The 21,557-nt window shown below is 47.7% G+C and overlaps 1 protein-coding gene across 1 annotated transcript in view; it reads left to right on the top strand.

Annotated features, from left to right (window-relative positions):
- KIAA1549 (KIAA1549 ortholog) overlaps nt 1-21,557 on the top strand; it is a 122,765-nt gene that overhangs the window by 611 nt on the left and 100,597 nt on the right. The window contains exon 2 of the mRNA XM_070517287.1: nt 421-1,209. Within this exon, the coding sequence (XP_070373388.1) occupies nt 421-1,209 (789 nt within the window). The remainder of the gene's footprint in view (nt 1-420; nt 1,210-21,557) is intronic.

The raw sequence follows: 21,557 nt of genomic DNA, 5'->3' as shown, positions 1-21,557 counted from the left end.
CCACCAGGCGTCTTCAGAGTTCGCTGCCGGGCACACAGCAGGTCCTCGACAAACGTTAGCTCCCTTCTTCGCCTTCCTCATTTCCCCCGGGAACTCTAATCCCTAAAGGCTAATTCTCTGACCTTCTCTGCACCCCACAAGAGCACAGCTTTCCCTGAAAGGGCGTGGACGTGCTTCACTCCGCTCCGCTTCCGTTCGGTTCAGCAGGCGCCTCCTGAAGGCCTACTACGTGCGGGGGTGGCGGGCCTCCCAGGCCCAGCGCGGCCTGACCCGCGTTTCCCAGGGACCCGGGCAGGAGGCAGAAGCTCAGGAAGGGAGGAAGGCTGGCTAGAGCCCTGCGCGGCTTTCCTCGCCCCCTTGCTGCACGCCGGCCTCCTTGGGAGGGAGCCCGACCTTTCCTCCGCTTTGTCCCCTCGGCAGCCCCGGAGGCTGTCACACACGCAGGCGCCCCGCCCACACCTGCTGCCCCGCGCAGAAGGCAGCGGAGCGGAGCCGGAGCGAGGGCCCGCCGCCCGGGCCTGGCCAGGCTTTCCGGCTCGGACCCCTCCTCGCGGGCCTCCCTCCCCGGGCGCCCCCGGGGGCGAACGCGCGCGTCCCAGGGCGCCGGGCCCCGGCGTCGGCTGCGGGTCGGGGCAGCGCGGGCCGCCGGCCGGGCCCAGGCCTCCCGCGTCCCCCCGGCGCCCCCTCCCGGGAGGCGGGTCCTGGGGAGCGCCGGCCCGGCCCCGCGCCGCGCACCCGGCGCCCGGAGTCCCGCGCCGCCGCCCGGCCGCCCCGCAGGCAGGCGCCCGGCCGGCCGGGAGGTGGTGCTCGCCTCCCCGCGCCCGGGCCCGCGCGTTGCCGGGCAGCGGCGCGAGGCTCCGGAGGGGGCGGAGCGGCGAGGCCGGCGTGCGGCTGGCGGCCCCTGTCCGCGGTTCCGGCCCCCGGCCCGCCCCCGCCTCGCCGGCCGCCCTCCGCGCCGGTGCGCGGCGCCCGGTCCCCCGCAGCCGCAGCGGCCGCCCCTCCCGGGCCGAGAGCACCGAGCCGGAGCCGGGCCGGGGCGCCGCCGCCGAGGCGCGGCCATGGAGGGGAAGCCCCGCGCCGGGGTCGCGCTGGTCCCGGGGCCGAGCGGCCGCGGGCCTTCCGCCCGCCGCGCCCGCCGCCGCCGCCCGGGGCTGCTGCTGCCCGGCCTCTGGCTGCTGCTGCTGGCCCGGCCGGCCTCGTGCGCGCCAGGTAAGCCCCGCGGGGACCTCCGGCCGCGACCCTGCCTGCCTTTATTGCTGTTATTTTTCACAAGCCTGCTTTCCCCGCCCATCCTCTTTTATTCTCCTCCGCTCCCTCGCCTGCCTTCCTTGAGATGCTTTTCCATTCTTCTTGGGCCCAGCAAATAAAGGCACGGAGGAAAGGAGGCGAAAAAGCCAGCGGGTTCTGGACAATCTTGCTTGAGGTCTGCAAAGCTATCCTCCTGTTATCCACCGAGCCCGAGGCGGGTCTTGGTGGCTTCGTCTCCGAATGTACCTTTATTTTCCCTGCAGAATGCAGGCGCTGGGATTGTATTTGTGCATGGCTGTAGGAGTGTGGTCTATCAAATGTTTGGGAATACTTTATTGTCGGGACGAAGGCGTACATTCGGTGTGTGTGCTTTGAAACGGGATTGCATTACTCTGAGTGGCCCTGCGTCCCCCAGATGCGGGCAGGCTGTCCGTGTACCCCGGTGCACCAGGACACAAAGAACACTGAAAGAGTATCTCTTGGAAAGCGCGCTGGCCATGGATCTTTCCAGGGAAATAGCTATTGCTATTACTTCTGCAGAGGCATTAGTACAATCGAGTGTGAAAATATTGTGATTCTTAAGTGTCAGGGCATGAAAGGAGTAAGGGCTGTTTTCAAAATAGATGCAGTTTACTGACTGTTCGACAGCATGGAATTAAGAGGCATGATTTATGAAGAAGCATGTGGGCGGGTTTTGTTGTTGAGGAAATGATTTAATTCATGTTGCTTCTCTGAAATGTTTATTTGTCCACCCTGAGCATACACACAGGATGGTCTGGAAACCATCTCTGAGCTGACACGCTGCAAGCCAATGATTGCGCCGGTGCTCACACTTGACCACTTTGGGGGCAGAAAAGGAAAGGTAGAACAAGCAGCTCTGGGTGGAGAGCGGCTGCACACAGAACAAAAACAGAAAGCCAGGGGAGCTCCTCCAGATCTTCCTTTCTCATGGGAGCAGGGCCAAAGGACTGCTAAGTGGCTTTGGAAGGAAATGGAACACGTTTGAAGGTGTCCCTTGGACTTCGCTGTTGGAATTATAACCAGTGCCATGTAGGGGTTGGTACAATACATGCTCAAGAAGGGACTTCAGGGATCATAGGAGGGAACTACTCCTCTTACGAAAGAAGAAAGTGACACAGAGAAATGACTTGCCCAAGGTCACAGGCTAGTTGGTGTGGAGTCATCACTTTTTTATTCTCCCTACTGCCCTGACCCATAGATTTAGACACACCTGAGGCCTCCAACGGAGATTTCCCGGAGCCGGGTGGCACCCTACCTGAGGGAGCCACACCAGAGCTGAGGGCGACCGAATGGGTCTCTTTCAGGCAGTACACAGAGAGTGCAGACAACTTTGCCTGACCGAGCACTTCAGGTCTCAGTCCTGCTCTCTGCGTGTTCCAGCCTGTGTATCCAGAGGAGAGGAGATTCTGGGCTTTTTTCTGTAAGGAGAGAGAGTCACGAGGAGCGCTCTGGACTTCAGTCAACAAGGAAAGCCCATCTGATACTGATGGCTTCATCTGCTGATGGACAGGGTGTGCTAATCATTTCATTTACTGAGTGCCCCCTGTGTGCCAGGTGCTGCGGTTTATATCCACGATCCAATGACGTTAGGAGTTAGGCATCGTTATTCCCATTTTACAGATAAGGAGACTAAGGCTTCAGGAGTGTAGGTTGGTTGGACTCCTAACTCTATGCGTTTATGCATAGAGTACATCTGTGTACTCTGTACAGCTTCCCCATGTGACTGTGGCCATCTGAATATACTGCAGGTGACGTAGATAATGTAAGTAATTCTTTTGATAAATTTAAAATCAATAGTGGAGCTGTTTGTACTGTCCCTCCATAACTTTCTCTTCTTTGGAAAGTCCGTTCCTGCTTCCTCTCAACCTCCAGTACAAATATTCAACCTGGAGACATGAAATTAGTTATTTTCTGCTCTAGAGCTGGCATCGTGGAAGCAGAGTCTTCATCCTTTCACTGATGTGTATATTGGGCTCCTCTGGTTCATACAGCTGCGTCTAGGCTGAGTAATAGAATAGGAACGGAAGAAGTGGAGGACCTGGCTCCTGTCCTCAAGGATCCAGTTGGAAACACAAAGCAGTGCATAAGCAAGTGCAGACTCCAGCACAGACCATTCCCGGGCAAGAAAGGCAGTGAGTGAAAGGGCTCCTCAGGGAAGACCTCTTAGCGGTGGCCCCTGGTCCACTTCTTGAAGGCTGTGAGGGGTGATACTGACGGAGGGTGGCTTCCTGATGTAGGATACCTGGGCATGGGGAGTGCTGGTTGATCCTGGGAAGAGGTTGCATTTCAGTTGTTCAGTCCACGTTTCCTCTCTGTGCCACTAGGACCCTCTGCTTCCCAGTCCTGAGTGTTGTATTTTCACCATCTGAGTGGGAGGGGGGAACTGTGCTGAACCCTGCCGTGGAGGGATTCTTTCTAAAGAGTAGGCGGTGTTAGTCAGAAAACGGCATGTCTTAATCCTGTTTTGGATTCCCTGGGTGAGGCAGCAGTCCCTGCTGTGGCAGTCTGAAAACGATCTCCTGCAGCAGGTTTCTCTTTCTTGTTAACTTTTGTTAAATGGAGTCCACCTTCCAGTTGGTCCCCTGATTTCAGTCTGTCTTTAAATTTCTGTGTTTTATTGACTTCTTGTCTATTTCTGTTTCATTCATCATTTTGAATGTGCCCTTTTGTGCTTGTTTGTTTAAACATTTATAAGTTTAGGCTTGACTGTTTGCTGTTGTGGAAACAACTTGTAATACTGTGACTTGGCTTTCGAATGTAGTGCCTTTAGGAGATCCGACATCCACAATATAAAAAGAAAGAATTGTGCCCCATTTCTGCATCTTATTCAGAGATAAGTCTTTCTTAAAATAATGCTTATTATGAAAGTGATAACTTTGCATAGAATTTAGAAATTACTGGAAGGTGGAAAACAGGTACCCGTAATCCCACAACCCACGGATAACACTGTAGTTTGGTCTTTTCTTTGTTAACATTACAAAAATGAAAATTGAATTATATGTACAATTGTATTTACTACTTTTTTTCACTCAGTATTTACGTTAAGCATTTTCCTATTGATTAAATATTGTTTGAAAACACAATTTTCCATCCTAATAATTTACTTAATTATTCTTTTATTATTTCCAGCTTTTTTGGCTCTTGTAAATAATGCTGTGATGAATAACTATGTAGCTAAGGCTTTGTATTTCTTTGTGTGTGTGTGTGTGTGTGTGTGTTTTTAGTATACATTTCTAGAAGGGAAATTAGAATGTAATTTAAATCTAAGGCCCACTAGGCTGGATCTTTGCATGTTTTGTTCAGTGTGCTGGGTGCCTAAGAGGTGCCCAGCAAGCGGTTGTTGAATGAATCAACGTTTTATATAAAGCTGTAATGCTCAAATAACCCCCAGCAGTTTATGCAGTTGCCTGTTTCACTTCATTATCACTAGCATGGAATAGTATTTTTAAAACTCTGTTAAATAAATTTGTAATACATTGCTTTAATTTTTTATTACTTTTGAGTTGAATGTTGTTTATTTTGTATTTGTATTCTGTGAATTTTCTCTGTTTTTGCTCATTTATCTGTTGTGGTATATATATATTTAAATTTTTCTTTATATTTTAAGGTTAGCAACGATTTTTTTCTATTTGTTGCATTTTCACCCTTCCAGTGGATTTTTAAAAAATTTTATATAATTTTGAAATTCTGAGGTTTTGATTGTTTTGATTAGCAAAATCTGCCATTTTGTTTTTCTTTTTGTATTTTTTCATTGCTTTTATGCTTATGGCATGTTACATTTTTATGTTAATGTGCTATTTTATTATAAGCCATTTTGAGGTGAATATTTGTTATACTTTTTGAGTGGTTTAGTATCCTATAAACAAAGACTTAGATAAATATTTCAAATGTGTGATCCCTAGGCCTCCTGTGTCAACATCGCTCCGGGATCTAGGGGCGCTTGTTAAGAATTTAGATTTGTGGGGCTCACCCTTGACCTACATTAGAATCTTTGGTCCTGGCGCCTGGGAATCTTCATTTTAAATAAGTTCACAGCTGATTTTTAGGTACTTTAAACTGTGGAACCACCGATCCAGATACTATAAACCCAGTAACTGAAAATTAATAGCATTTTGGGAATATACTACTTACTATCTTGCAATTGTCTTTTCACTGTTAGAACAATTGATTTAAAATCGTGCCATTGAAACTGCCTTTTGTTATAGCTAGTTTGCTTGGTTTTCTTTGGGTTTCGAGTCGAAGGGCTTAGAGGATTTCATTTTAGATTCTCACTCCTGGCCACTTAGGAGCAGCTGCTGCAGCCTTTGTCAGGAAATGCCTCGCTTAATCCTGCAAACAGAACCCGCCCAGGGAGTTGTTAAAAGTCACCAGGGACCTGGGAGCCACAGGTTTTCTATCAGTGCCCTGGGTGCTAGAGGCAGCTAATTACTGTAATTATAATTACACTAGGTTGATTTTCCCAGATAGGAAGATACTGTTCTAACCGATCTAATTTGTTTCCAAGTTGTGACCACCCACCTTTCATCTGCGGCTTGCAGCGGCTCACAGTGACACGATTTCTTTCATGTGCTTAGGCAGCATGGTTTGTTGGAAAGCACATTGAACTGCGAGTTAGCAAACCTGAGTGTGCTCTTTGCTGCTGGTACCTTGCTTTGTGCCTGCGGACACATTACCTTGTCCTGGGCTTCTTCATCAGCGTAAGAAGGGGTCAGTGAGATTATCTCTCGGCTCCCTTTCAGCTCTTATATTTAAAGTCCGCATGTTGGATACCTTGGAATGCACTTGTTATGGACAGCAGCTGTTCTGTTTCTATTGAATATATGTGAGTGTCACTAACTCACTGTCCTGTAGATGTTCGAGCCAGTGACCTGCTGAAGGCACTTCACTCCTACCATTGCATTCAAAATTGCTCACTTTGCTCTCTCTTATTCTTTCTCTTTGTGTCTTCCTTTTTTCCGTCTTTGTTGATAATGCTTTAGGCATGCCGGGCTATGGCTTATAGCTTCAGGCACTGCTTTTCCTCATTAGTGAAAAGCTAACCTTGCTACTGAAAGTGTGGTCCGCAGACCTGCAGCATCCTCACCATCTGATAGCTTGTTGGGAATGCAGAATCTCAGGTCCCACCCTAAACCTTCTGAATCAGGATCTGCATTTGCACAAGATCCTCAGATGATCTCGCGCACACCCTTGAAGTTTAAGAAGCACTGGGCTATGGTAATGCCTCCTGTTCCAACCTTCTGTGAGTAGGTGGTGTTGGATCACTGGGGCCTGAGTCAGCCCAGACTACTCTGGAGCCAATCTAGATCTTCAGAGACCTTGAGATACACCTGCTTTTGGGACTGAATCTATGTGAATAGTTTGCAAGAGCCCTGTTCTATTTGACCAGGCAACTTCAGAACAGAATGGTTCTCTAGACCTGCCCCGATTCATAACCTATTCATTCATTACGGACATTTGGCTGGTTGTTAAAATGCTGAAATACTACCATACCAGCTCCCAAATAGCTGTTATGCTGAGCATCGCCCACCCCCCAAATGCCTTGGGCCTCCATGCCCTCCCTCAGGGCTCTTCTACCAGGAAACTCCCCAACCTCCAGCAACTCAAGGGTTAATGTGCAGCATAGCAGGAACCTCAGGACTCTGGTTTAGAACAGCACGCCTTCCCATTGGTCAGTGCTCATGCCCCACCTGCTGTTAAGTGTGTTGAATATTACCAGAACATTCAGTCATTCATCCATCCCAGATCCAGCACTTAAAAAAAAAGTTTGTTAAATGGATGTGTTTGATGGTGGTTGAAGTCATGGGCCTGGAAGACTCTACCGAGGGGGAGCATGTAGAGTGGGAGGAGAAGGCCAAGGGCAGAGGCCTAGGAAACTAACATTAAGGACTGGGGAGGACAAAGAGGAACCCACAAAGGAAACTGACTTCATGGCAAAATAGTGTCGTGAAAGCCAGAGGAGGAGAGAGTTTTTATATAGGTGAGTGACCCATCATGTCCAGTGCTACTACACCAAACTGTTTCTCAAAGGATGGTGTGAGGGCCACCTGATCAGAATCATCTGGGTTCTTGGTGAAAACCCAGACTCCTGGTCAAGCTAGACCTACTGAAATAGGTGGTGCCTGAGGTTTTGTAGTTTTGACTGTTCAGGAACCTCCTCAAGTGATTCTTCTGCACGGTGAGCTTTTAGTTACCCCTGTAAGCTAATGGTGGCATGGGGTTGATGGAGGTTTCAAAGCATGTTATAGACTTGATCATGAATCAGTAGAGATATAGTGGTTGAAAATTAAAGAGTAGAAGTAACTGGAGGATAATTCACCAAAAGTGAGCAAGTTCATGTGGATAGGCAGGCTCATAAGGAGAGTTGGGGAGAAATAATATTGGGAGAAGGAATCAGAGGGGACTGGTACAAGGTTGGGAGCGAAGTCTAAGGTGATGGAAGAAATTCGTAGTGATGCCAGCACACATGTGATGTGATTTTTGTCCTGTAGCATCTGACATTCCAAGTGTGGCCAGGGAAACATGAGTGATTGGCTGGAGTCAGGGTTGGGAATTGTAGAGCAGGTATGTGAAGAGCCAGGGAGACCTGAGGGATCTGGCAGGACGTGGTCTGGATGATGCCGTTTGGAATCTAGGCTGGATGAGGAAGGTGCAGTTAGTGAAGGACTGAGAAAGGGGGTCCAGATGAGACCCTAGAGCAGGTGTGTGAGCAGTGAGGTGGGGAGAGGGCTGGAGGGATTGGGGTTGGTGCTGTTGGCATTTAAGGTTTCAGAAGTGGATCAACTCCGGTTTTGGTCTTTGTTAATGACCCAGGGTGAGGTATAGCCATGGGAGTCAGTTGTTGAAGTGGAATGTGGATGAGGGCTTTTGCGTGAATAATCTGTGGATGTTGAACTTGCCAGGAGTGCAGTAGAGAGGACTGTGAGCTGGGCACAGACTCCGCAGTGAATGAAGGGAAGTGACCGGGCGACTACGCAGGATAGGGGAGGAAATACCTCTGTCCTGTCCACTGTTCTCTACCGTCACCACTGCCCCCGTCCTTGTTCAGGCTCCCATCCTCTTTTCTCTGAGTTACTGACATGGCCTCTGCTTCTACTCTGCTCCATCCAGTTCATCCTCCACCTTTAGCTGGAGGGTCCTTTTAGAAACAAATCTGGTCATGCCACTTCCTTCTTGTTTTACCACCTGCAGTGGCTCCCCATGGTTTTCATGGTACTCCCAGTCCGAGCCACAGCCTGTGCTCTCAGGTGCTAAGGTTTTGAGGTGGGTGGGAGTGGGGATCGAGGATGTAGGGGCTCTTGAGGCAGTGGGCACACTGGGTGCAGAAGATGCAAAATGTTGGTGCCGAAAGGGTCCAACAAGAGGAGGGAAGAGATGTGACTTGAAGACTGAGTTCTAACCTCTTAGATCGAGGGTCCGCAGCAGAGAGGCTGTTCTTCACCTCCAAGGTGTGCTTTGTGGTGACAAACCTGCAGCTGACAGAGGGCCAGCTTCTGCTTTGGGGGGTGCTGTGTTTGTTCAAGGAGTGAATAAGGCAGGAAGTTAGGGGAGGGCAAAGAGGTGTGCTTAGGTAGGGGTCACCTGTGCAGGTGAGGCAGTGTAGAGGGAGAAGCCAATCCGGGGTGGGGCTGGAGGAGAGAGATGTTCCTGGAAAGGGAGGCAGACAGGGTAGCAGTGAAGTCCCTCAGGGGTCCGGAAGAGATGGGATCCAGGCAGGAGTGGAGGGATTCATTTTAGAGAGGAGGAAAACAGAAGGGGAAATCGGAGGTTGGATCTGGAGACAGACGTGTAGGAGCAGGTGACTGGTCCTGGGGGTGGGGGTGAGACGATCTTCTGAGAAGAGGGCAAGCCTGGGGGGAATGGGGAGCTTCGGAAAATACAGCTGGTTTCCAGACAAAATTGAGGAGAGGTGGATGAATGAATTGCAGGCAGGGGCAAGGGCCCTGTTGAAGTTGGAAGGCTGGTCTCGGGAGCAGGCCACGTGGGCGCTCTCTGCTTGCTCCTCCAGCCGCCGTGGGGGCCCAGAGCCTGGGTGGAAGACGAGCAGGTGACAGCGGTCCTGGGTTGGCCATCGGTGTCTCTTGGTGGGAGGTCAGGGGCTTTGAAGGCTCCTTGCTCCTGGTGATTGGCAGGGAATTCACAGCCCCGCAGAGTCATTTGGAAACTCTCCTTGCTTCTTTCTTTCTTCTCTTGCCTGGGCCTGTGGAAGGAACCCTTCATCGCGATCGTTTTGGGTGCTAGGATTAACTTTGGAGCCAGAAAGCCTGAAGGGCTGCTTTAAAACACTGGATGAATTCTGCTAGGGAGCTTTCAAAGTGGGGGGGGGGGGGGGGCTCAAACATACAAAACAAACCACCTTCTGAAGCCAGGTTCTAGGGGAACTTGGGCCAAGCCTGGGAGACAGGTGTGAACTGGTGGGAAGTCGCTAGGCCTTTTCCGCTACAGGTGTGGGCTGAGGATCAGCAGCATCAAGACCACCTGGGAACTCGTTAGAGAGGCAGAATCTCAGGTCCCACCCTGGATCTCCTGACTCTACCCTTTCAGAGCATCACCTGGGGATTTGTATACACACTAATGTTTGAGAAGCTCTGGCCTAGGCGGTGTCTCAGTGAGGTGTGTGCATTTTAAAGACTTTTGGTTGTTACCTAATTAGTAGGGAGTCTTTAACTGGTAAAAATCCAGCGCAGATTTTGAGTTGATTGGGAAAACTGAGGGAAGGAGCAGTAGCCGGTTCAGAGCTGAGCTGGGGCCGGGCTGGATGTGCAACTCAGAGAACTGCTCCTGCTCCGTATTTGCCCTCAGGGCCCGAGCATGTTTGGAAGCCTTTTGTCTGGTCCTCGGTTTCCCTGCACTGGCCTCAGCAGGAGTCAGGGCAGTGACTCCCGGGGATACAGCAGCACCTGGAGATGGTTGAAGCAGCCCAAGTGTCCATCCGCAGATGAGTGGGTGAGCGAAATGCGGTGTATCCATACGGTGGAATTGTTATTCCTTCCTAAAAGGGAAGTTCTGACACATGCTACAACATGGATGGACCTTGACATTATGCTAAGTGAAATAAGCCAGACACAGAAAGACAGATACTATAGGATTCTACTTGTATGAGGCACCTAGAGTTGTCAGAGTCATGGAGACAGGAAGTGGAATGGTGCTTGCCAGGGGCTGAGGGGAGGAGGGAGTGGGGGCTAGTGTTTAATGCTGCAGAGTCTCAGTTTTTCAGGATGAAGAGTTCTGGAGACTGGTTGCACAACACTGTGAGTATACATAACACTACTTAGCTGTAAACTTAGAAATGGTTACTATGGTAAATTTTATGTTATCTGGGTTTTGTTTGTTTGTTTGCTGAGGAAGATTAGCCCTGAGCTAATGTCTGTGCCCATCTTCCTCTACTTTGTATGTGGGTCGCTGCCACAGCATGGCTGACAAATGGCGTAGAGCTGCGCCTGGGATCTGGACCCATGCTGAAGCCGAACTTAACCCTCTGCCTTGGGGCCGGCCCTGATGTGGGTTTTTTTTTTTTTTTTAACCACAATTATAAAAAAACCTGAAGTGGGGCTGAGTTGGAACTAGCTGGTTGTGCAGCTGGAGTGAATGGTTTGTCAGAGCTGGGAGCCACAGTGGCCTGGGCACAGGGCAGGAGTGCACGACAGGTGCTGGCTGTGGGAACAGGCATGCTGAGGCAGGTGGCAGGCTGGGCTGGGAGGGCTTCTGGAGACCACCAGGGGTCAGATCTTGACTCAGGCAAGTTGGCAGCTGGTCACACTACCTGCATTTGCCTCTGTGGCACCAGCAAGGCTCTCCAGGCCTCTCTGCCTCAGGACTGCTTCACCTCACTTTGCACTTTACCTCTCACCTCACCCCTCCCCTCACACCTCGCTTCTCACCTCACCCTTTACCTCTCACCTCAACCTTCACCTCTCACCTCACCCCTCCCCTCACACCTCACCATTTATCTCTCACCTCACCCCTCTCCTCACACCTCGCTTCTCACCTCAGCTTTACTGCTCACCTCACCCTTCCTCTCACACCTTACCCTTTACCTCTCACATCTCACCTCACTTCTCACCTCAGCCTTTACCTCTCATCTCAAACTTTAACTCTCACCTCACTTCAACCTTTACCTCTCACCTCTCCCCTCACACCTCACTTCTCACCTCACCCTTCACCTCATACCTCACTTCTCACCTCACCTTTTACCTCTCACCTCACTTCTCACCTCAGCCTTCACCTCTCACCTCACTTCTCACCTCAACTTTTACCTCTCACCTTGCCCCTCCCCTCACAGCTCACTTCTCACCTCACCCTTTACCTCTCATCTCACACCTCGCTTCTCACCTCAACGTTTAACTCTTACCTCATCTCTCACCCCACCCCACACTGCCTCACCTCTCACCCCGCTCCACCCCACCTCACCATCCTTGCATTGTTGAGTGTTTTTCTCCTGAGTAGCTGTTTGATGGAGGATGGGCTGGGGGACGGTGGGGGAAGGGGGCTCTAGGAAGAGGTTGGAATTTTTGCCTGGGCCTGAATAGAGACTGAATAGTCTTAGGAATATTAAAAAGTCAGGTTCTTGTTCCTAGCCCTTGGAATTGGGTTTTTAAATATTTTTTATGCATTTTCAGGATTACAATAGCTTTCCTCATTTTTTTTCTTAATTAGAAAAATGACATGTGTTCTTTGCAATAATTTGTACGTACTGTTCCCTCTGCCTAGAACATTCTTATCTCAGATATTATCTGCATGGTTTACTACGCCCCTTCCTCCAGGTCCCTGCTCAAATCTCCTGTAATCAGGCGCCTTCTCTAACCGTGTTTTAAGAAAACAGCCTCCTCCGTCGTTCCTGCTCCTGACCCTGCTCTGTTTTCTCCATGGCACTTATCACCATCTTGTATGTGTCTGTTTCTTCTCTGGCTCCCTCCTCGCAACAGTGAGCTCCGTCAGGGCAGACTGGATCCATTTTGTCTTTGTTGTTTGTTCATTTATTCGGCAAAACTTTCTTGGGGGCCCGCTCTGTTGGGCACTGTGCTGGCTCTTGGGGGACGTCAGGGAACAGAGTTGACGATGCGGTCTGTTACCAGGTGAGACGTGCCATGAAGAAATGGAGCAGACGAAGGGTTTGGGAGCGAGGAACTGAGGGTTCAGCCTGGGTGGTTGGGGAGCCTCATTGAGAAGGTGACTGTTCGTTTGCTGGGGCTGCCGTGACAAAGCGCCACAGACTGGATGGCCTGAACAACAGAAGTTTATTGTCACGTCGTTCTGGAGGCTCCAAGTCCCAGATCAAGGTCAGCGGGGCTCTGCTCCCTCCTAAGGCGCTGGGGCGGGATCTCCCCTCAGCCTCTCCCCTCGCCTCTGGTCATCCTCTGGCTCGTGGCAGCGTGATTCCAGTCTTCACGTGGCATTCTCCCTGTGTGTCCCGAGTGTGTCTTCAAATCTCCCCTTTCTGTAAGGACAGTCGTATTGGATTAGGGGTCCGCCCACTCCAGTATGACCTCATCTTAACTAATGACATCTGCTGTTACCCTGTTTCCAAATAAGGTCACATTCAACATACAAATTTTGGGGGGACATGGTTCAACCTGTAACAGTAACATTTAGTCTAAAATTCAAAGGAGGCAAAGGAGCGAGCCAAGCTTTGGGGGACAGTGTTCCCCGCAGATGAAGTAGCCCGTGTAAAGTGGGCTACTTGGTGTTGGGGGGTGGGGAGGAGGCGAGGCTGCCCGAAGCAGAGAGCGGAGGGGAGGGGGGCAACAGGCGCTCAGGTGTGAGAGGAGGCGGGTGCTGGGGAGCAGCATCTTCAGCCAGCAGAAAGACTTCGGCGGTACCCTAGTTAAGGTGGGAAGCAGTTGATGGTTCTAAGCGGAGGAGTGATACGAGGAGGCTTGAAAATGTAAAATTTATTGCACATTAAGTGAATTCAGCTGGTATAAAAACATGTATGTTAGAAAGTGAAAATCGCCCTACTCCCACCACTCAGAGATAGCCATTGTGACATTTTGCTGTTTTTTCCTTCCAGGCTTTTTATCACACATAGAAGCACATTTACGCAAAGTAATGGTATCATGTTCTGCATGTTGTTTGCTGACTTGCTCTTTTCGCTTCACACTTTATCAGAGAATCTTCACGTTGTCTGGAAGTACAGATCCACATGGCGATCTTATCTGATGTGTGGAGTTTCTATACTTTATTTAACCAGTTCTCTGTTGATGGATAATTATATTGCTTTCAACTTTTGCTGTGATAAAAAACACTGCCATAAGCATCTTTTTACATCTATCTTTATACACTTTTCTAATTATTTCCATAGGATAAATTCCCAGAAATGGGGTTGCTGGACTAGGCAGTATTCCTACATTAAATTTTGATGTCTGTTGCCAAATTGCTCTCTAGAAAGGTTGAAGCACTCTGCATTCTCTCTAGCAATGAATCGCAGGGCCAGTTTGCTTCCACCCTCCATAATGCAGCCTATGACCAATCTTATTATCTTTGCCAAACTCATAGGTAAAAAATATCTCCTTCACAGTTGCATTTCTTTGATTGTGAATTGGCATTCGGCCTTTGATGGCAGCTCTCCTTGCAGTCCTTTCTCTGGTTCTCTCCTGCGGAAATCTCAGGGCTGACCTGGGAATAATAACAATCCCCAACAATTGCGGAGTGCTGGTCATGTGCCAAACATTGTGCTAGGCCCGGTGTATCTGGATTAACCTCTGAGCTACTTGATGAAGTAGGCACTGTTATTATCCCCATTTTACAGATGAGGAAGGTAAGGATGAGAGAGGTTCACTAACTTACTCAAGGTCACACAACCAGTAAGAGTCCTCCTAACCATGGGGGGTGCACCGGCAGCCAGGGTTTCCTTTGCTCTGGGTCCATCTTAGAGAATGACTCTATGAACTCCACCATTGAAATGCCCACTCACAGGCTCCGCTCACAGGTAGAGTGAACTCTGAGGATGGAGAGCTGCAGGCAGGGCCATCATGGCCCCTGCTGGGCCCCTGTCTCTCTCAGACGCCCTGGCTATGAGGGCACGCCCAAGATCCGGCACATAGAAGCTGCTCACCAAATGCTGGTTAAGAGAAATGGAGGCAGACTTTTAAAAGCTACAGTATTGTGTGGAGGTACCATTTTGTTTTATTTTAGCTGATTAAAAATTGAAAATTTTAAAAACAAAAAATTTCAGAACGTTAACATTTATATTATGAGCCCATATTCCATATCTTCCACTACAGAGGATAATATTTTCCTTAATACCAAGTGACATTTTCTTACTGCATTTCCTCTCTTATCATGTCCTGGATCATATCCTTGTGGTTTTGATAATATTTCCACTTTGTTTTGATTATACTATTTTTCTCTGGTTTGTTTCTGACAAAAGTGTGTGGTTGTAATATATCCTCTTTGTTAATAAATTGGTGTATACCACTGATTTAAAATCAATTTCTCTTTAATTTTGACATTTTGGTGGAAGGAAGTTGATCCCTTAAAGTGCTTTGTTCAAAACCCAACCAGTGCGCCCAGCTGTCCTGTTTCCATTGTTTCATATGCCCCTCGAGTCTTTTTAGTGCTTCATAAAATACAGTGCATTAACACCTTGAGTTCTTGCCTGGAGCAGGTGTTAAAGTTTAACCTTCTAAATAATTTCCAGAAATCTTAGGCCTGAAACTCTTCTTTTTTTTTCATCACAATTTATGTTGATTTTACTCATTGACAGCCTTCCAATTCCTCTTCTCCCTCTTCCAGTTCAGGGTTCAGCTCCCCATAAGGGAAAACAACATATACCTGTAGAATATGTGTTCTATCAGGCAGGGTAAACTAGTTGTGCTGCAGAAACAACTCCCAAATCTCAGTGGATTTCAACTTGTGGCTTCTGACTCCACCACGCTGATCTTTCCCTTTATCTTTTTCCTGCACGTGTTGAATTTTGTCTGGTTCTGGAAATTTTATTTACCTAGATACTACGTTTTCTTCTTCCATCTTTGTCTTGGGTTTTCCAGTGACAGAATGCATGCCTGCAGGTAGACCTGTTGTGTGGAGATCTCATTCACTCATGCATGCATGCTTTATTCAACTGACATTTTTCAAGCACTCACTACCATGTGCTGAGCGCCATCCTGGATGTTGGGATACTAGGAGAAATATGGCAGTCACTCGTGGCCTTCAAGGAACTCAGTCCAGTAGGAGAGATACTCCTATACATAAATGACTGTCCAACAGTGGTGCTAAGTGCTATAATAGAGGACTGAAATGGTGATACAAAGAAGGCAGTAACTGGTGGAAGATGTAGGATGGAATAACTGTGTGGGATATTTTGTTTTCAGATGGGATGTCAGATGGAGCATTCTTTTAGTGCTCAAGGGGAGCATTGTTTCACGTATCTATGTTGCATGACAGATCACTCAAAATTGAATGGCTTAAAACAATAATGATATACTATTTCTCTTGGATCAGGAATTTGGACAGGGCTCAGATGGGCGATTCTTCTGCTCCCTGTAGCCTTGACTGAGGTCACTTGCTTGGCCACATGTGGTTGGCATTGGGACTGGGCTGGAAAGTCCAAGAGGGTTTCACTTATGTGTCTAGCATCTTGGTGCTCTTTCACATACCCTCCCTCTCTCTTCCCATGTGACTGTCTTGGGCTTCCTCAAAGCACAGTGGTCTCAGGGTACTAGGAGTTTGTATTTGGCAGCAGGCTTCCAAGAGGGATGAAGCAGAGGCTGCTAGTTCTCTTAAGATCCTGGGCTTGAAAGTTTCCCAAAGAAGGAAGAAGAATGTTGCCTCTGCTGCATTCTGTTGGTCAGAGCAGGTCACAAGCCAAGCCCAGATTCAATGTATGGGAGGGAATAGGAGCTACCTATTGATGGATAGAATAGTGTACACTTATAAATTGATGGTGGTCTTCTTTGGAGATTATCTACCACAAGCACAAGATGGTTGAAGATAATGGAGAGAAAGATACAGTTACTGGAGCAAGTTCTCAGAGGAGACAGCAATAAATGATAACAATAGGTATTATAATAGCTAACTGACATTTAATGTGCACTTAGCACATGCCAGGCATTCTTCTAGGCACTTGCCATGTATTAACTGCATGAATTTATTCAATCCTGACAACTCTGTCAGGTACAATTATTAACTCCATTTTACAGATGAGGAAACCAGTATACAAGGAGATGAAGTAACTCGCTTCAGGTCACACAGCTAGTACCTAGGAGAGGAGACATTCAAACTCCAGGGCGTCCTTGGGCAGAAAGAGTGGAGCCTCTTCCACTGAGACAGGTGGGAAAGGAGGCAGTGACGGGTGCAGGTTCATGTGCGGGGGGCAGGTGAGGGATGGGAGGATGACGCTGTTGAGGAAGTTAATGTCTGATCACCTTTTTTCTTTTCCATGGTGGCATGGTTATCACTTATGTGCGGTGGGACAGGAGCAGGTTGGGCTCCGTGAAAAGAGTGGTTTGTAATTGTAGTGTCCGAGGCTCACAGCGGAAGGAGTAGAGCAGGAAGCTCCAGAGGGATTGTTGTATGGTCAGGGGCCCACGGAGGTGAGGACTGTTCGTGTGCAGCAGCACCCTCCCTCGGTCCTCTGGGCGTTTCTGCAGCAGGGTTTGCCAGGTAGCGAAGGTACCTCACGGGGCTGATCCCAAAGTGACTCTCTCAGCCCGTGATAAAAATCTAATAGATCTGTTTTCTGTCCAGCTGCTGTGATTGCCTCAGTTGCACAAGATTTCCCTGGTAGCTCTCAAAAAGCAGCATTTCCATCATGGATTTGAAAAGAAGAACACTAAACGTCCCCCTGCGTTGACCCTACAAATGTTTTTTGACCTTTCATTGGGTGCCTGTTCAAGGTGCCCTTCAAGTGCCAGATGTCACGTCTTGAGACTGCTCATAGGACAACTTGGAATGGGGTTTTCTCCACCCGCTGTGCCCCAGGAGAGACTCACTCTTTTTGGTGGGCTAAAGGATGTGGGTGTTGACTGTCACCCGGATCAAAGTGAGAAGCAGACGGCTCCTGCTCTTCAGGCCATGCTGATGGCCTGCCAGGGGCCTGTCTGTCCACAGAAGGGCACAGGGAGAGGTGATGAGGGTGTGGAGGGAGAGTCTGCGTTTTGTGTCCCATCCATCCCCTTGAATTGCTCGTGTTGTGCGGGGTGTGCCGTGCACCTCCACATGCCCCTGTAGTCCTGCAGCACCTTAGAAAGCATTTCTTGAGAAAAGCACATTCAATGTGGAAGGAACAGCTTTACCCCCAGGAGGCTCTGGAGCAGCTCCTGTGAGGTGCCTGCCGTCGCAGATTGGGCTCCAGCCTGGGGGACTGGGAGGGTCAGCCCTTTGCTGGTGCTGGAAACATTTTAGTGTGTGTTTTTTGACACATCATTCTACTATCTCCTAAGCCGCAGAGCTCCCAGGGACGAATTCTGTTTCTCCTGGACCCCAGTGGCCCGGTCAGCATTTGACCAGTTGAGGTTGGGATGTCACTTTAACTCCCGCTTTGATTCACCCTATCTCAGCTTAACTTTTGTGCTGTAAGCTGAAGCCTCTAACCAGACCAGATCTTATCCACGTCTCTTTTCTCTATCCAGCCGTTTTCTCTATCTTTGCCCTCCGGTCCTGAGAACTGACCCGATACAGCATGGCCATGACATTTTGAGTTGAAAATGGTTAGTCATTGAGACTAGTGTTGAAAGAAGGCTCATGTCTGATTCAGAGGCACAGTTCCCTGCACCGTTGCTCTGTGATCATCACAAGTGGGGTTGGCCTCATACCTCTGACCTGGCAGTTCAGCTCTTAGGAATTTACCAAGTTACAACTCTTTGATAGTAAAATTTACATAAATTTATAAAGAGATTTGTTAATGGATCCTAATCAAGAAAAATAGTGTCTCTAACTTAACATAAATTTAAATAACTTATTTTGCAATCAAACTTTCAAGACATTTCGTGCTAAAATAATTAATAACCAACAGCAGGGTTAAAAATGATCATAACAATGATTACATTTTCTCCTTTTACAAAATCTAGATTTAATGGCAGGCTTTTTATGGCAAATAAATATAAAGACCTTTTGCCCTGTGCCTCTTGGGCCTCTCCATGATAAACCCCCACTCCCTGTTTCCCATGGTGGGAACGCTGTCAGTCATCTTTTATTCCATAACGCCCAACACAAAGTGTTGTACTAGTAGGTGAATGAGTGGGTGAACAGTACTTTTTCTAGTTGTCCGTGGTCTTGATTTGTGGTAGTTTTTAGTCTTGTTGGTTAATTGCTGAGAAGGAATGAATTAATATACTTCGAGTTTTTATAATACTATGATGGTTGTTTGGTTAAAAAATTATGCGTTAGAACTTTTGGCCATAGTGCAAGAACAAATCTGTATTTCTCTGATAGTGTAGCTTGTACACCTGCCTGGACAGGAACAGTTTCTGAGCCATATCACATTGTTTGGATTGTATTGGATTGTTGCTGAGTGATCCAGAAGTGTCTGCTGTCCATGTTAGTTAGGGGTTACCAGGCAGACGCCAGGTCTCTCTGGACCTGAGAGAGCAAGAGTAGCTGATATGGGACAGCGGAGCAGTGATCAACTGAACTGGGGAGAGAGAAACAATTTTAAACAACAATCCCAGGCAAAGCCTTCATTATGGGAAGTATGTGAGATTGTAAAATAGTTCCTGAATCATGGAACTTTACATCTGGGAAGTTATGTAAATATTTGCATATATGTCAATTTCTACTTCTGTGACCCTGACAAGATGCCCCCGCGCCTGCGCCTTCAGGATCCAGGCTGTAGGAGTTAGAGACTGTTCCTTCAGGGCATAGCCTTTTTATTATTCTATTGAGATTCAAATTCTGGGGAGAGAGCCCAGGGCGTGGGACAACTTGGCCAGGAGAGAATGGGCATCTTGGGTGAAAGACATACCTACATTTTGTGTGGTGGGGGGAGTGTTCCCCAAAGCCGGCCTGGGGAGTGGGTGCCAGGCAGGCTGAAACCACAGATGTCCACTCCCGTGGCCTACATGTGTGAGTCACATGCCCACTTCTGTGCAGCACATCTTTCCACCTATGTGTACACACATGCACACACATAATCATGCACGTATACCTAGAGGAAGATGCTCATGCAAAGGTGAGGAAAGACAGAAATACGTATGATAGACATTTTCACAAATACAAAATATGCAAAGACACGAGTACATAAAGAAGCATCATGTGTCCAAGTATATAGTTTAGTAGCAGTATATACAGAGATGCACATACATGGAAATACATACATGCATAAATACAGACCGACTCATGCCCACAGCAAAGAGCATGGGTGCTTGGAGAGAAAAGGAGCAGAGGCAGGAAGGCTGAGTAGTAGAGGGTGGATAGAGGAGAGAGAATAGAGGGCCAACAGAGACAAGGAGGGGACAGCAAGTGATGTAGGACGTGAATTGGGTGAATTGGGTCTTTGTTAATATGCCTTAATAAAGTAGTTGGCTAAGATTTATAATCTGACTTTGCGTTTCTGCTGGCGTTCTTCATAGGCCTCCTGGCCCTGTTCCTTGTTAGTGTCTTCACTGATCAAGTTCGTTTGATCAAAGGACAATGTGATGCCACACATGACAATGTCCCTTGTTTGTTCGGTCTCGTTTTACTTGATCTGCCTGTGTTAGTGGACTAGCCTCTTCCCCTCTCTTGCTTCATTTCTTAGCCCCTCCTCCCACCACTCTGCCCTGGCCATACGGTCACTCCCATAAGGGGAACCATGTTGAGTTCTTTTATACCTCTGTGCCTTTACACATGCTGTTCCTATGCTGTTCCTTCTGCTTGGAATGCTCTCTCCTCCTCATTTGTCTGATTTGATGACTCCTTCAAAATCTGAGTCCAGCCATCACCTCCTCCAGAAACCCTTCTGCAAATCCCAGATGCCACAAATCCACATTTGTCCACGTGCACCCCTTTTAGAGCACTGACCACCCTGTGCTGTAATTGTTTCTTCCTAGATCAGAAGCTTCTTGAGGGTAGAGATGACACATTATTCAACTTTATATCCTCACCACCTAGAACCACACCTGGTCCTCAGTAAACATTGGTTGAATTGTTAAATGAATGATGGAAGGAAGGAATGATTCTATGAATGAATGAATGATTGTATGAACCAGAATAGTAATGACTTGGTTGGTTCAGTACCCTAGACTCGTAAGCCGCTTCATAAAGCTGGACTTCTTTTTATCTTTCACTGCCCCTTGCCTGCTTCCTTGTAACTCCAGAACTCCTTTTTGTATCCTCTCTTCTTTCTTGAAGACCTTAATCAGTACCCGCCAGGTGGTCGAACCTCAAAACTGCATCTTCTTAACTTAAACCCCTGTAGCTAATTAACTGTCATTTGAAACTCAAAACTATCAATGTCCAGGTTCCCTGTGTGATGATTCCTTCTCTGTTGGCGTAAGAAAGGTTTATTTGTCTCATGATAAGTATTACTCATTTTTATATACTTTGGAAAATATGGAAATATATTTAGAAGAAAATAAACATCTTTATTTCTACCACCTAGCAAAAACCATTTCATGAACCATTTGACATGCATCTTTCTAGTCTTTAAAAAAATGTACATGTATGTATATATAATAGATGACTTTTTCCATAAAATGGGATCAAACTGTCTATATAATTTGCATCTTGCAATTTTCATTTTCTTGCAAACATTTTCCATGCTATTACATGTTTGAAATATTTTTTGATGGATGCATGGTATTCCTTTGTAGAGCAGAATTTTTCAAGTCGTTCTTTAATTGTTTGGTATCTTTATTGGTGATCATTCTTGCCATTATATACAATGCTATGGTGAACCACTTTGTACGTAGATCTTTGAGCTTCTAGTTATTTCCTTAAGATGGGTTTATAGAAGGAGAATAACTGGGTCAAAAAGGATAGGCTTTAAAAGAAAAAAGCCTTTGTGTGTGAAAACCAGAATGCGTTCCAGAATAACTATTCCAACATATGCCCTCTGTGTTGGGATTTTAGAAATAGGCTTATAGTTTGTATAGTTCAGCAATTTTCCAGAAAGAGAGTACCTGACTGGGACTGTTGTTTTTCCAAGCTCTGTTGACTGTTAATGTTCTGTTTCATTTCTCATTGTGAGCAGGTGTTTACCACCCTATGCACACCTTTAAAGATCCAGGGATCAGGAGTCAGAGCGTGTTTGGTGTTGGAATCTTGGCCACACCAGGGGTGTGAACAGACCAGCACTGTTATTTCCTGGGGGACTGAGGGTGTGATCTGGGGGTGAAAGGATTGGAGTTAGAGGATCACAGGACTCTTTTTCT

The sequence above is a fragment of the Equus asinus genome, chromosome 1 (genome assembly GCF_041296235.1).
Source record: "Equus asinus isolate D_3611 breed Donkey chromosome 1, EquAss-T2T_v2, whole genome shotgun sequence".
Classification (NCBI taxonomy): domain Eukaryota; kingdom Metazoa; phylum Chordata; class Mammalia; order Perissodactyla; family Equidae; genus Equus; species Equus asinus.
This window is presented reverse-complemented; position numbering and strand designations above follow the sequence as displayed.